This window comes from Martes martes (genome assembly GCF_963455335.1).
Source record: "Martes martes genome assembly, chromosome: 7".
Classification (NCBI taxonomy): domain Eukaryota; kingdom Metazoa; phylum Chordata; class Mammalia; order Carnivora; family Mustelidae; genus Martes; species Martes martes.
The window spans coordinates 53,778,117-53,791,870 of record NC_137894.1 but is presented as its reverse complement, the minus strand read 5'-3'; the positions used below and the strand labels follow the sequence as shown (position 1 = coordinate 53,791,870).

The 13,754-nt window shown below is 44.1% G+C and overlaps 1 protein-coding gene across 1 annotated transcript; it reads right to left on the bottom strand.

Annotated features, from left to right (window-relative positions):
• Positions 1–4,650: 4,650 nt before the first annotated feature.
• LOC308346101 (transmembrane and coiled-coil domain-containing protein 5B-like) lies at positions 4,651–10,976 on the bottom strand (the record flags this gene model as incomplete). The annotated part of the gene is made up of 10 exons (XM_080808707.1): positions 4,651–4,849; positions 5,958–6,001; positions 6,286–6,361; positions 6,992–7,056; positions 7,621–7,680; positions 8,173–8,229; positions 9,226–9,294; positions 10,040–10,090; positions 10,411–10,528; positions 10,834–10,976. 10 exons carry the CDS (start codon positions 10,974–10,976, stop codon positions 4,651–4,653), a joined length of 882 nt encoding a protein of 293 aa, XP_080664833.1.
• Between the last annotated feature and the right edge of the window lie 2,778 nt (positions 10,977–13,754).

The following is a 13,754-nucleotide window of genomic DNA, read 5'->3' as shown; positions in this document are numbered from 1 at the left end:
TGTCTGTTTTTATGCCAGTACCATGCTGTCTTGGTGATCACAGCTTTGTAGTAAAGCTTGAAATCAGGTAACGTGATGCCACCAGTTTTATTTTTGTTTTTCAACATTTCCTTAGCAATTCGGGGTCTCTTCTGATTCCATACAAATTTTAGTATTATTTGCTCCAGCTCTTTGAAAAATACTGGTGGAATTTTGATTGGAATGGCATTAACAGTATAGATTGCTCTGGGCAGTATAGACATTTTAACGATGTTTATTCTTCCCATCCAAGAGCATGGAATGGTCTTCCATCTTTTTGTGTCTTCTTCAATTTCTTTTAGGAGTGTTCTGTAGTTCCTCGAGTACAGATCTTTAACCTCTTTGGTTAGGTTTATTCCGAGGTATCTTATGGTTTTTGGTGCTATAGTAAATGGAATCGATTCTCTAATTTGCCTTTCTGTATTTTCATTGTTAGTGTATAAGAAAGCCACTGATTTCTGGACATTGACTTTGTATCCTGCTACATTACTGAATTGCTGTATGAGTTCTAGTAGTTTGGAGGTGGAGTCTTTCGGGTTTTCCATATAAAGAATCATGTCATCTGCGAAGAGAGAGAGTTTGACTTCTTCCTTGCCAATCTGGATACCTTTTATTTCTCTTTGTTGTCTGATTGCTGTTGCTAGGACTTCTAATACTATGTTGAACAAGAGTGGTGAGAGTGGGCATCCTTGTCGTGTTCCTGATCTCAATGGGAAGGCTGCAAGCTTTTTCCCATTGAGGATGATATTTGCTGTGGGTTTTTCATAGATAGAATCCTCGAGGAGAACATAGGGAGTAACCTCTTTGATATCAGCCACAGCAACTTCTTTCAAGATATGTCTCCAAAGGCGAAGGAAACAAAGGCAAAGATGAACTTCTGGGACTTCATCAAGATCAAAAGCTTCTGCACAGCAAAAGAAACAGTCATCAAAACAAAGAGGCAACCCACGGAATGGGAGAAGATATTTGCAAATGACAGTACAGATAAAAGGTTGATATCCAGGATCTATAAAGAACTCCTCAAACTCAACACACACAAAACAGATAATCATATTAAAAAATGGGCAGAAGATATGAACAGACACTTCTCCAAGGAAGACATACAAATGGCTACCAGACACATGAAAAAATGTTCATCATCACTAGCCATCAGGGAGATTCAAATCAAAACCACATTGAGATACCACCTTACACCAGTTAGAATGGCCAAAATTAGCAAGACAGGAAACAACGTGTGTTGGAGAGGATGTGGAGAAAGGGGAACCCTCTTACACTGTTGGTGGGAATGCAAACTGGTGCAGCCACTTTGGAGAACAGTGTGGAGATTCCTCAGGAAATTAAAAATAGATCTTCCCTATGACCCTGCAATTGCACTGCTGGGTATTTACCCCAAAGATACAGATGTAGTGAAAAGAAGGGCCATCTGTACCCCAATGTTTATAGCAGCAATGGCCACGGTCGCCAAACTGTGGAAAGAACCAAGATGCCCTTCAACGGATGAATGGATAAGGAAGATGTGGTCCATATACACTATGGAGTATTATGCCTCCATCAGAAAGGACGAATACCCAACTTTTGTAGCAACATGGACAGGACTGGAAGAGATTATGCTGAGTGAAATAAGTCAAACAGAGAAAGTCAAGTATCATATGGTTTCACTTATTGGTGGAGCATAACAAATAATATAGAGGACAAGGGTAGATGGAGAGGAGAAGGGAGTTGAGGGAAATTGGAAGGGGAGGTGAACCATGAGAGACTATGGACTCTGAAAAACAACCTGAGGGTTTTGAAGGGGCGGGGTGGGAGGGTAGGGGAACCAGGTGGTGGGTATTAGGGAGGGCACAGATTGCATGGAGCACTGGGTGTGGTGAAAAAACAATGAATACTGTTACGCTGAAAATAAATAAAAAATTAAAAAAAAATAAAAAAATAAAAGGTTAAGGATCTCGGCTGGGGGGCACCTGGGTCTTGAAGTCGGCTAAGCGACTGACTCTTGGGTTCAGTTCAGGTCATGGTCTCGGGGTCGTGGGAGTGAGCCCCATGTCGAGCTCCCAACACTCAGCACAGCACAGAATCTGCTTCAGGTTCGCACTCTCCCTCTCCTGCCCCCGCCACCCCCGAGCTCGGGAGAGAATGAGAAGAGAGCTACTGTACTTTGTCAGTCAGACCTCATCTGTCCTATTCTGTTCAGCTCGGTAGGAGTCCAGGGAAGGGTAAATAAGATAATACAATTCTAGAAACCATGTCATGTGAAAGCTTAAAGGCCTGCGGAATGTTCATTTGGAGAACAGAAGGCTGTTCAGTTTTAGTGACTAAAATGTGACAGAAGCTGTTATTTTACTGTGTGGCTTTATGAGACAGAACTAGATACTAGATAAAGGCAAACTTTTATCTCCTGTAAGGGAATGGAAACTCATGGCGGTTGAATACCCACCAAGGACCTGCGGTTGTGCTAGGTGCTTTGTATGAGTTTGTTCAAATCTTTCAGAAACTGATGGATTTGGGGTGGGGGGTGGTAAGCTCCCCATTGCTGGAACTCAGATGTCCAGCTTAGCCCTGCTCCCATAAGGCAACAGCGGCCCCTCTTCTGCTTCCCAGACTTGGGAGTGCCATCCAGGCCCCTTTGGAGGCAGGCTCTCTGGGTGGCAGAAAAGACCATGTGTGCTTCGTAACATGGATTTCCAACACATCTTCAAGCTTCCAAGTCTCTGCTGGATCACTGACTGCAAGCATGGGGCTACCGTATCCTTATTTTCCTGAGCTCGTATTTCTTAGCCAGTCTTGAATGTTGGGATGCTCCCATGTCTACCTGGGAAGGGCTGGGCAGAGGAGAACCTGGGAGTTCCAGGAACTTATGAGGGGTTACGTGACCGGAGATGGCACAGGAAGTAATACTCTGAGTATAAGCTTCTTGGCCGGTTGCAGCCATTTTCTTCTCATATACCTATAGCCTTAGAATCACTCCAGTGCTGAAACCCTCCAGCCTAAGGAATGCTTCTCCGGGTCAGGATCAGCCAAGGGCCTGGCGGGAACCAGAATTCAACTTGGAGGATTCCAGTAAAGAATTTAATGAAGAGACTGTTATACATGAGCATGGAATCCGCAGAGGAACTTCAAATGCATTAGGCACACTCCAAGGCCAAGGCTATGTACTTGCTGTCTCCCTATCAGCTGCACCACCACCTCCCCACCCCCAAAGCCCCGGCCATCCACATGGCTTTCTCATCTCATTCAGGTCTTGGCTATCATGTTACCTTTTCAAGTGAGCATTGTGGCTGCTGCTTCTCATTATTCCCTTCCTCCTCCCCCACCTAACTTTTTATACCACCCAATATCATCTGGTATTTCTATATGCCTCTACTCACTAGAATCTGGGCAGAGATTTTTGTGTGTTTTGTTCATTGCTGTAATCCCAGTGCCAAAATCCCTATATGGTCCAAGGAAGAGTCTCAGTTGTTGAATTGATGGAATATTATTTTACTTATTAAAAGTCACAAAGGGAATTGTCCAAAAATGACAATTGATACCTCTTTTTGCTTCAACTGACTGATCACTTTCCTGCCCTTTCGGGGGAAGCCCGCTGAAACGCAAGAGCTTTTGTATGGCCACAAGAGGGCGCTGTTGACCAGTTTTTGTTTTTGTTTTTGTTTAATTTTTAAGGCGTCATCCTGAGACCCTTCACCATCTCCTCCCCAGACCCCAAAAGAAAAGGTAGAGCAGGGTCATGTCTACAGCCAAAGCAAACATAGGGTGTGCCGCCGCCTTTCCGGCGTTACCGTGCAAATGAAGTGCAGTTAAAACCTGTGCCAAGGATGGTCTCGAAAGGACAAAAGGTCATCAGAAAGCGAGAGCCTAAGCAATGTGTAGGAGGAAGGAGATGCCAAAGGTGCAAGGGGCATTTGGAAGACGCAAGTGAAGCTACCTCAGGTCCGGAGGGGTCGGAGGAGACATTATGGGGGAGATGGCATTTGAGTTAGGATTTGAAGGATGGGAATGATAGTTAGGTGCAAAATCGTGTTTTGCTGATCTTATGCACTATATTTCATATGTCACTTGAATTTTAGGGTAATTTTCTTCTCCGTTGAGAATCGGTAACCATCTGTGTACATTAAAAAAAGGGTTAACTTTTTAGGACATACCCTCCTATAATACATAGTGAAATATAAAAATAAAAAACTTCAAGGAGGACAGTGGGTTGTTAAAATATTGACTGAAAGCAAGCCTTATATCCACCTCATGATTCTTCCACTGAATAACTTATATCTAGCCCAGAGGAAGTGGAGAATGTTACAAATGAAGACGGGATTTTTTCTCTACTCTTTCTTCAGTATGGAGCAAAGCATGGAAGTCCTGGGGGAAGTTGTCTCAAGGCAGGTAGAAACTGTGAATGTCTAATGAGGCCCCAGGACTCAGACCAAATTTATAGACCAACACAGTGAACACTGGTCAAACATAGTCTTTATTTAAAAGAGAGCCATTGCAAAGGGACAGCAAGGGACTAGAATGAAATGGAGAGGTCAGATGTCCAAGTCACGGCTCCCACTTCCTTCTTGGCCCATCCCCGACTCAGGGCTACAGCCATGTCTCCCTTCTTCACTGGGTGCCATGTGGAGCCCCCCACATTACTTCAGACTAATGTGGTAGAACTTCTTCCACCTCTAGAGTGAGGAGGGGAGATAAGACTTTCCTCAGCCTCTTCAAGGTGTCCCTGCTCATTACCATGGGTAGGGTATCCACAAGGAGGTCTGGATTTATGTACTGCAGGTGGAAAAGCACATAGCCCAGCAGCCTAATGAAGATCATGATCATGAAGACAAGACACCTGAAATGTCTGCAAAGAGACATTCTTGGTTAGCATGGGGGACAAGGACAGCCCAGGATCCAGCTGTAGGAGGGGAAGCTCGCACTCATAAATAACTGAATTGCTTTCTTCAGACAAAACTGATAGGGGGGTGGAGACCCAAAGGATGAGGGTAGGGGATAGGTGATAGCAGAAGAAGATCAATGTAGTGGTTAGGAATTGCACATGGCTCTCCTGACATATAAGCCCTCTGACAGAATAGATGTCCCTATAGAAAAAAGTTAGAGGTGCCAAAGGAGATTTTTCCAGGTACTACATAAGGGGCAGGACTTTTGGGGGCTGCCAGAAAATGTTTAGGACTGTCACACCTATGAGTCTCATGACCAGGGGTCCTCTTCTGGTCTAGTATAGCAAGGAGTTCTAGAATTTGAAATAATATTGGGACATCTCTGACATGAACATCCAGGCAAAATCATTAGGATAGGTTTTTTCTAAACATCAAGTGTCAAAAGAGACCAAGTTAAACAATAAAATGTGTGGGTGTGTGGGTGTGGGTGTGTTTTCTAGTGTGCTCCCAAGAAAATTTCACACTGAAATCTGGTCTAAGGCCTTCAGTCATTAATAATATTGAAATGTCATAAATTGAAGCTCTTCATTCAAGTGCCACATGGAGCATTTCAGAGTTAGTCCCCTTGTTGAAAAAATTAAGACAGAAAAGGCATAGAGAGTTTAGGTGATTTTTGTTTTCTAAAGTGTTACAGCCTACTATAAAAGAACTGAGAAAATGAATGAGCCCTGAACCATCTCCCCAGCAAAGAGTATAGCAGAGATGATTAGGTTCAGGATCTGAAAAATAGAAACGGGTCATACCAAGAACCATAAGAATGGAAATGCAAAGTACAATGCGACCTGCAGCCTTCATCTTGGAGAAAGAGCTACTTTTTCCAGCCACCAACTTCCACATAACTCCGGTGTTCAGGAAAGGAAGGAAAGAAGGGTTGGGAGAAATCTGGGGCTGCCTGATATTTTCTGGCTGGTGGGTGTATTCATCCTTATTCCTTGTGCCCTTACCAAGTCACTCGCTCCTACAGAGTGAACATGGTCCACACTGGGTAGAAACCAAGATTCTACCACTTACCTGTACCAAAAGATTCTCTTCTGTTTCTTAATGATGGTCTTCTCCTATGGGAAATGAGAAAAGCCACAGCTGTGCCTGTCCGTGTGATCAACGAGAGGCCATGTAGCAGGGGAGCCAGGAGCCACCCAGGAGTCAGGAGTCTGGCTACCTGGGTTTCAATCCTGACTCTGCCACTTCCTAGTGGCCATAGTGTGGAACAAGGTACTGAACTTCATTATGTCCTAATTCTAGGTTTATTACAATGGGGAGGGGGATGCGGAGAGAAGGAGAGAGAAGCCGGGGAGGAAGGAATAAAGGGAAACTCCAGTGTGGGACAAGGAAGACTTACCATGTTGCTTTGGATGGTTTCTACCAGAATTGATCCAGGTTTCACTATTTGCAAAGAGTTGTTCTGGGCTTTGAATCTGGGTGAAAAAATCAGATCCCAGAATATATAACATAATGGGGGGGGGTGCTGATGAAAGGTGCTTTTCTAAGTCATGCAACATCGATGATTTATTTTCCAGATTCTTGATAGCATTCACTGTTCAACATTCAAAACTCATAACTGTTCAACATACAGAGATACCAGGAAAATGTGGTCCATTCTCAAGGAAAAAGACAATCAATGAAGAAAAATCCTGACATCAACCTGATATTGGGTTGAAACTGCAGAAAGTCTCACACATGTATGGTCACCTGACTTATAAAACAAGGCACCACTGAAAAATGCACGTTCTCTTAAATAAACGGCACTGGGTCGATAGGCTCTCCACACAGAAAACCATGATCTTGATCTTTAACCTCACACCATAGATGAAACACATTCCAGATGAATGCAAATCTAAGTGTAGACAGTAACGTAATAAAAAAAAAATTGTAGGGGAAAGCATGAGAGAATAGTTTTATCACTTAAAGAAAGGACTACCAAAAAAAAAAAAAAATCAAAAACCCCAGAAAAAAACAAAAACCAGTCTGAGAAGCACTGCACCCTCCCAAGACGGCCAAGAGACTGTCATTGCCCTCTGTCAGGGACATCATTTGTCCAAACTTACACTTCTTTTTCAAGAAGCAGCACCTCTTTTTCTTTTTCCATCTTTCTCAGAATTCCCTGGTATTTCTTCCCATGGAAACAACAAAAAAAATTGTTATAATGAAGAATTTCCCCATATTTTCATTACAATATCATTGATGATTCTCCTTAAGACTAACCCTAATACTCCAAATGGTGCATGCATGATTGTGCACACATGAGTAGGGAAATGTTCTAATAAAATTGGGAGATATTGGACTAGACGGATATATATGCAAAGAAAAAAAAAAGACTTCTTGCTTTGGATTCTGCTTGTATTCAAATCCTAGCTCTGATGCTTACTGTTGCTTTCCCAGAGCAAATTCTCTAACTCCCCTAAACCCCAGTGTCCTCTTGATTTATAACAGTATCATCCCCATAGTTTTACTGGGCAAATTAATGTAGAAACATACTGCATGTGGAGAGCTTAAAAGCACCATACATGCCATCACCTGGCACAAGGTAAATCCTTAACATATATCTGTTTTGTTGTTGCTGCTATATAAAAGCCATTTTCCCCAATGGCAGATTTTAGCCTAATGAGAAACCAAGGAACCCATGGCTTTGGAGAAATTCTGCCTCTTCTCTGAATTGCCCCTACAGGTAAAATACCTTTATGTAGTGGGCCTGGTCCTTACAGAGCTGGTGCAAAGATTGGTAGTCACTTTCTATCTAAAAAGAAGAGAAAATTAACTAAGTCTCACCAGAACCAAGCCTGGGCTGCTCCTGGGGACCCTAACTGGTGCGTTGGACATTTGGCTGGTTACCTAGCAACTTCTGATTTTAAGGGGAAACAGTATATCACAAAGCAGTGATCTTGTCATTCATGGGCACGGTATAATTTTGAGGCAAACCAAAATTGTTTGCCCCGGTTGTCATTTGCTTGTCAGGTGAAACATCAGGAGAGGTTATCGGGGCACTTAGGTTTGGGATTCAGCAATAGTATTTTGAATATTAAGGGTAAAAGCGTGTTTAAGCAATGGTAAAACCAGTACTTGTAATGTAAGTTTTCGTACCCCCTTCACTTGCATGTGAATCAGAAACTCCTCTGCCAGATGTTCTGTTCCCCCCTCCCATGCCTTCAGTGGTCCTGTTTCTAAGACTTTGGGGTGCTCTCCCATTTACATCCTGGACAGACCCTCAGTGAGGAGACACTGCCTCTACCTGGAGCAGTTCCTTCTCTTCCTTTGTGCAGGATTCTATTGACTTTTGTAGTCTCCCCTGGAAGACAGCAGAAAGTTAATAGCATTCTTTTGTGGAAGGCAAATGGGTAATGATCACCCTCTCTCCAGACCAGTAAAGAACATGATAAAAATGGCTATCATGTATTGAGGGATTGAGGACACGTTTTCACCCTCGGGTGGGCACACTCATTAGCCCTACATGATAGATGAGGAGACAAAGGCAAGAAGTTAAGCATTTAACTTCTTTAAAGGTCACATGGTGGCAGAGCTGACATTTAAGCCTTGGTCATTTGACTGCCTTTTCTCTGAGCCTTACCATCTCCTCCTTCTAGCCCAGCTGACCAAAGCTCACAGGCCTCTTTCTCCTTCTTATCTCCCTGAGGGTGCACTCATGTAATTTTGCACAAAGTTTCCCAGCAGGGTTTCTGTCCTCTATGGGGCATCCAGTTCATTCATTGACTCAACAAATATTGAGCGTTCACTATTGCCAGGCACTGTTCCAGGCACTGGGGAAATAGGAGTGACCAACATAGACAAAATCTCTCATCCTCATTGGATCTATCTTCTCATAGAAGAAAAAGATAAACTGCATTTTAAAAAATAGAACTATTTTTGGACTAGAAGCCATGGGTTTGGAAAATGAGGTAAGCTTATTGACACATCTCTGTGTAATTATGGAAGTTCGTGTTCTCATCCTACCTGAATATCCGCATTGTGTCATTCAGACCCTAAGCTTCTTGGTGGGTCCTGATGTGCCTTCAGCATGTGTGTTCTAGTGACTGATGGGTGATGAGGTCTTGAGCAATCCCCTCTACTTTGATGACATTGAAGTGACCTCTGCGGTTACTCGACTTGTCATGTTATGAGTGCCCCACAGGCCATGAGGTAAAGGAGAGGCAACAAAAGACATTGGCTCTCCTCTGAGAAGCACACAGACATACCTCACCTGGGAGAGCCCTTGAAAGCAGTTCCCCCTGAACTTAGACTTGACACACATCTCATAGAAAATCTCTAGTTTTGCTCTTCCACTCACCTTCAGTTCTGCCAACATCAGCTTCAGGGTTTCTTTATTAAGGTCATCCTTCTTATGTCTCCTTGAAATCTGAAATCCCCAAAACCGTGAACTAAGTGAGGCACAGAGACATAAAAAGCTACGATCGTGGCAGAATTTGGGTTTGCAGGGCTGTGGAATGGTGGTGGTTAATGAACTTAGATCCCAGGTAGAAACTTGATAGAAAAGTGTCTTCTTCTTGCTCATGGGAGCTGCCTGGCTCTGGGCTGGTTGGATAGGTCTTTTTGCTCCTATAGGCCATGAAAACAACTGCCCAGGGAGCAAGGAGGAAGGCACAGAACGGCTGGGGCAGGAAGGGAAAAATCTTTTCTCCCATAGTCAGTCCCTTAGCTCTCCCAGTAGATCTGCAATCCCAGGAAACAAATGGGGTGTTCATCCTAATAGACGCAGTAGGTGGCAGAGGGGACAGAGTACATCTGGTTAGCCAGTTGCTCCTTCTTGGGTCTTTCTTTTTTTAAATATTTTTTTGGTTTTTAAAGATTTTATTTATTTATTTATTTATTTGAGAGAGAGAGAGAGAGAGAGAGAGAGAACAAGTAGGGGGAGAGGCAGACAGAAGGAGAGGGAGAAGCAGGTTCCCCACGCAGCAGGGGGCCTGATGTGGGGCTCGATCCCAGGACCCTAGAATCATGACCCGAGCTGAAGGCAAATGCCTAACCGACTGAGCCACCCAGGCACCCCCTTCTTGGGTCTTTCTGACTAGAGAGTTCAGGAGTTCAGATGACTTTGTCAAGAGTCCTAAGAAATGAGCCTTCAACAAAGATGGCCCCCTTACCTTCTTCTGAAGCTCTACCACATTCCTGCTCAGAATCTTGTTACTTTTTTCCTGTGGAAAAGAAGAAGTAAAGGGGATACAGCTGCTCTGCTTCTGTACTTTCCCTCTCCCTGGGTCTCTAAAATATGGTCTGTGGATAAGTGTGCTGAGGGGAAGAAGGACACTCTGGCCCCACACAGAGGAAATGGAAGGAAATGGAAATAGGCCCCCAGGCATGGGTCCCCCAGGACAAGAGCTTCTTTCTCAGAGCACTCTCATCTGATTTCTCCAGACATAGCAAGGACCATGGATGATGATCCCTAGGGAATGAGAAAGCAGCAGCAGACTGAAGCCAAATGCATCACACAGTCCTTTTCTAGACACCTTCTTACCAACTTTACTGTCTCTGATTCCAGGTTCCTCAAGGTCTCCTCCTCCTCAGATTCAATATGGTTCAACTCCTCCCTCTCGCTGGCTCGTCCTAGTGACAGGACAATCTCTCCTTCCAGACTGAAAAATACAGACACCCAGATGTGGATTAGTCATAAGGAAGCTGCCAGTGCCCCAGCTTAGGAAGCCAAGGTCTTGGGGGGCCAGACTGAGTCCCAAATGCATTGGCAATACAATGTCAGCCTCGTGGAAATTTAATGCCAAAATCTATACATAAAGCCTCTGGGGGCATCACAGTTCATGCTTCAGAATTTCATACACCAAGATTTATCAACAAAAAAGGAAACCTTCCTCCCACCTTCTCTTTATTCCAAAGGGCATTCTGTTGAGGAGAAGCCCTTCCCTCACCAACTGCAAAGGCTGACCTTTGAATAGCTTCTTCCTTCTCTTGAATTTTTCTGAGAAGAACTTGATTTGCCTCATCCAGTCTCTGCAGGTCCTTTTCAAGGTCTGAGTTCAGGTAGTCAAGGTTTTGTTTTGTGACTTCTAATTTCGGTATTTCCATCATCTCCTGCCTACAGGAAAATCATCTTTCTTACTGAGCTCAGGACAGGAAAGCAGGGGAGCCCTAAGAAGATTTCCACTGGTAATCTCATTCATTCCCCCATCTTCTGCTATTACTATGTCTAAGCAGCCCTATGTTATAATTTGCCATGATAAATTGATTTCTGTAGTGTTTTGCATGGAATAAATTCCTGGAGTCAAGTCACATTTTTAAAAAAAATTTTTAAAGATTTTATTACTTATTTATTTGAGATGTAGAGAGAGAGCAATCAAGAGAGCAGGAGCAGGGGAGCAGAGGGAGAGAAGCAGACTCCCTGCTGTGCAGGGAGCCTAATGAGGGACTTGATCCCAGAACCCTGGGATCACAACCTGAGCTGAAGGCAGCCGCTTGACTGATATTGAGCTAGCCAGGTGCCCCTCAAATCACACTTTAATTTTAAATATTATAAATGGAACCCATTAAAACACGAACCTTTTATAAAGCAGAAGAATTTTTTTTTCATAAGAACAATTATGCTCCAAGTTATTTATTTTTTTAAAAATATTTTAGGGAGTATATAGAATCCAAGCTACAGCTATGAAGCATTTAAAGATCTGCCAGGGTGAGGGGATATCTCTAGTCCCTTCTGTTACAGTCTCCTGAGGAGTTTATGCTGCGTGTTTTCTATGCTAGTCAAGTTTGTCTACCGGCTGGATGGGGACCAGGGGAGGGAGTGGATATTTTCTCCAAATAAGAGTGACTTGCTTTTTGAGGTCTTAGCTATTTCTGAAAACCCCACCATGCTTGGTATGAGGAAGTCCAAAGATCTGAAACTAGGGTCTTTTCTCTGCAGGAAGGGTACTGGGACATGGGGAGATAATGTCCTGCATCATGGAGGTTCTCTTCCTTATGGATTGGGGCAGAACTTTCACATAGCAGCTCCTCTACTGAACTTTATCATCCTCATTTCTTACACATTATCCAGTGGGTCCCGTCCAGCTCCTTCCATTGTGGGTTTCCTAAAATGTTAACACACACGTTTATTATGGAAACGTCGCCCCTAATGTCCAACGTAGTAACATTGCCCTACACTGGCCCAGGAGGGAGCAGGCAAAAGTTTGACCAGGAAAGACAGAGCCAAGATGAGACCCATGCCTCCTAAACCCTTCTGCTTTCCAGCATCAACTGCAGTGTTTTACTAAATTCCAGTAATCCAGATTGTGTTTTAACTTAAAATTGCATAAGTGAATCCCACTGGAGTACAAAAATCTTGTTTTCACAGTTTTTCACACTTTGGCTACCTTTCCCATTCCTGGGCTGCCATTTGTCTGGTCACAGGTGATACGCCAAGGGCACTCAAGCTTATGTCTATTGGCAAATGCACTGAGAGTTCATTTCTAACCCAGATCTCCAGGGAAACTTAGGGAAAAAAAATAATAGAGAAGAGCCAGAGGGTCCCATAAAGCTGGCTGCCTGATTTCTAGGTCTATTGCCATCAGTGTTCTAACAAGCTCTAGATGTCACAGGCTGAGTCGATTCTAAAATAGCAGCAAAAACAGCGGGGTGGAGAGCAGGATACAACTACCAGCAGGAAAAAACAAATGTTGGGCTCCCAGGGACGGTGTCTCCTAATCATTGCCCCAAAACTGAAGTTCAGAACCGAAACTAATCTAAGAAAAGTAGAGTTCCACACTCCCCTCTCCTTTCATGTTTCAGCTTCTCTCCTTTTTCTCTTTCCTCTAAAGCTTTTTGGCTTTCCCTTTTTAATTCCTTCTCATACCTCCTTCCCCTTTCATCGCTCCCCTGCATTTTTCCTATTCTGTTTACACACAAGGCATCCCAGCTTTTGATGATGGCCTCTGAACTCACCCTTCTCTTCCCAACTGAGATTTCTTCGGTTTCCACTGAGATTTCCAACCGATTGTCAGAACTTTCAGAAAACATTATCTCCTTGCTGACTGAGTTCTCCACATACCGCCAGACCTGTCCTCTCCGGCAGGGCGGGGCAGCATGTCACAGTGGGTAGGGGTGGGGGGTGGCAACAGCTCCACCTCATCCCTGTAGGCAGCATGGGAGCAGAGTTCAGAACTTCCGGGCAGTTTAAATCTCTTCCTACACAGCAGTAAGATCTGTGGGACCCATTTCCAGACACAGGGCAAGTCCCTTCTGAGATGGCAGTCAGCTCTGTGGAGCACGTTTCTTCATGTCCCCAAAGGCCCCAGGCCTAGTGGCAGTTGAGGTCACTCTCCTTTCTCTTCCTTCTTCGACTGTTTGTGGTACATGTGCAGGTTGTCGCACCCAAATCCAAATTATGCATTTCTCTTGAAGGCATCGGAGAGCTGTGGGGCATGGCGTAGAAATGCTCGAGAGCAGGCCAAAGGAGTCAGAGATGTCTTATCTATGGGCCAAGCACGCCCTCCTCCTCTCCAAGTTGGACTCTTGGAGCTACAAAACTAACTCGTTTATTTCCCCAAACTGGCACTGCCAAGACATTGGGAGGGAAAGGTCTGGTGTTTCAAAGATGGAGTGAATGGGAGGTGGAACCGGGAGGAGGAAAGAGGAGTGTTAGGTCCTGAAACCTGATTCCACTGCCTCCTCCTTCAAAATTCCTCCTAATTTTCTGAGGCCTTAAGTTACTGGAGCACTAGATGGGACTTCACACGTCAGTGTCACTCTGCCAAGCAGTTCTGGATTCCCTGATTAAGAAGATGAGGCAGACAAAGAACTGGAGAGATATCAGTCAAGGTGTGTACTTGGATTTCAGGTCTGTCCATTGCTGTCCCTTAAACTGAATTCATTCCT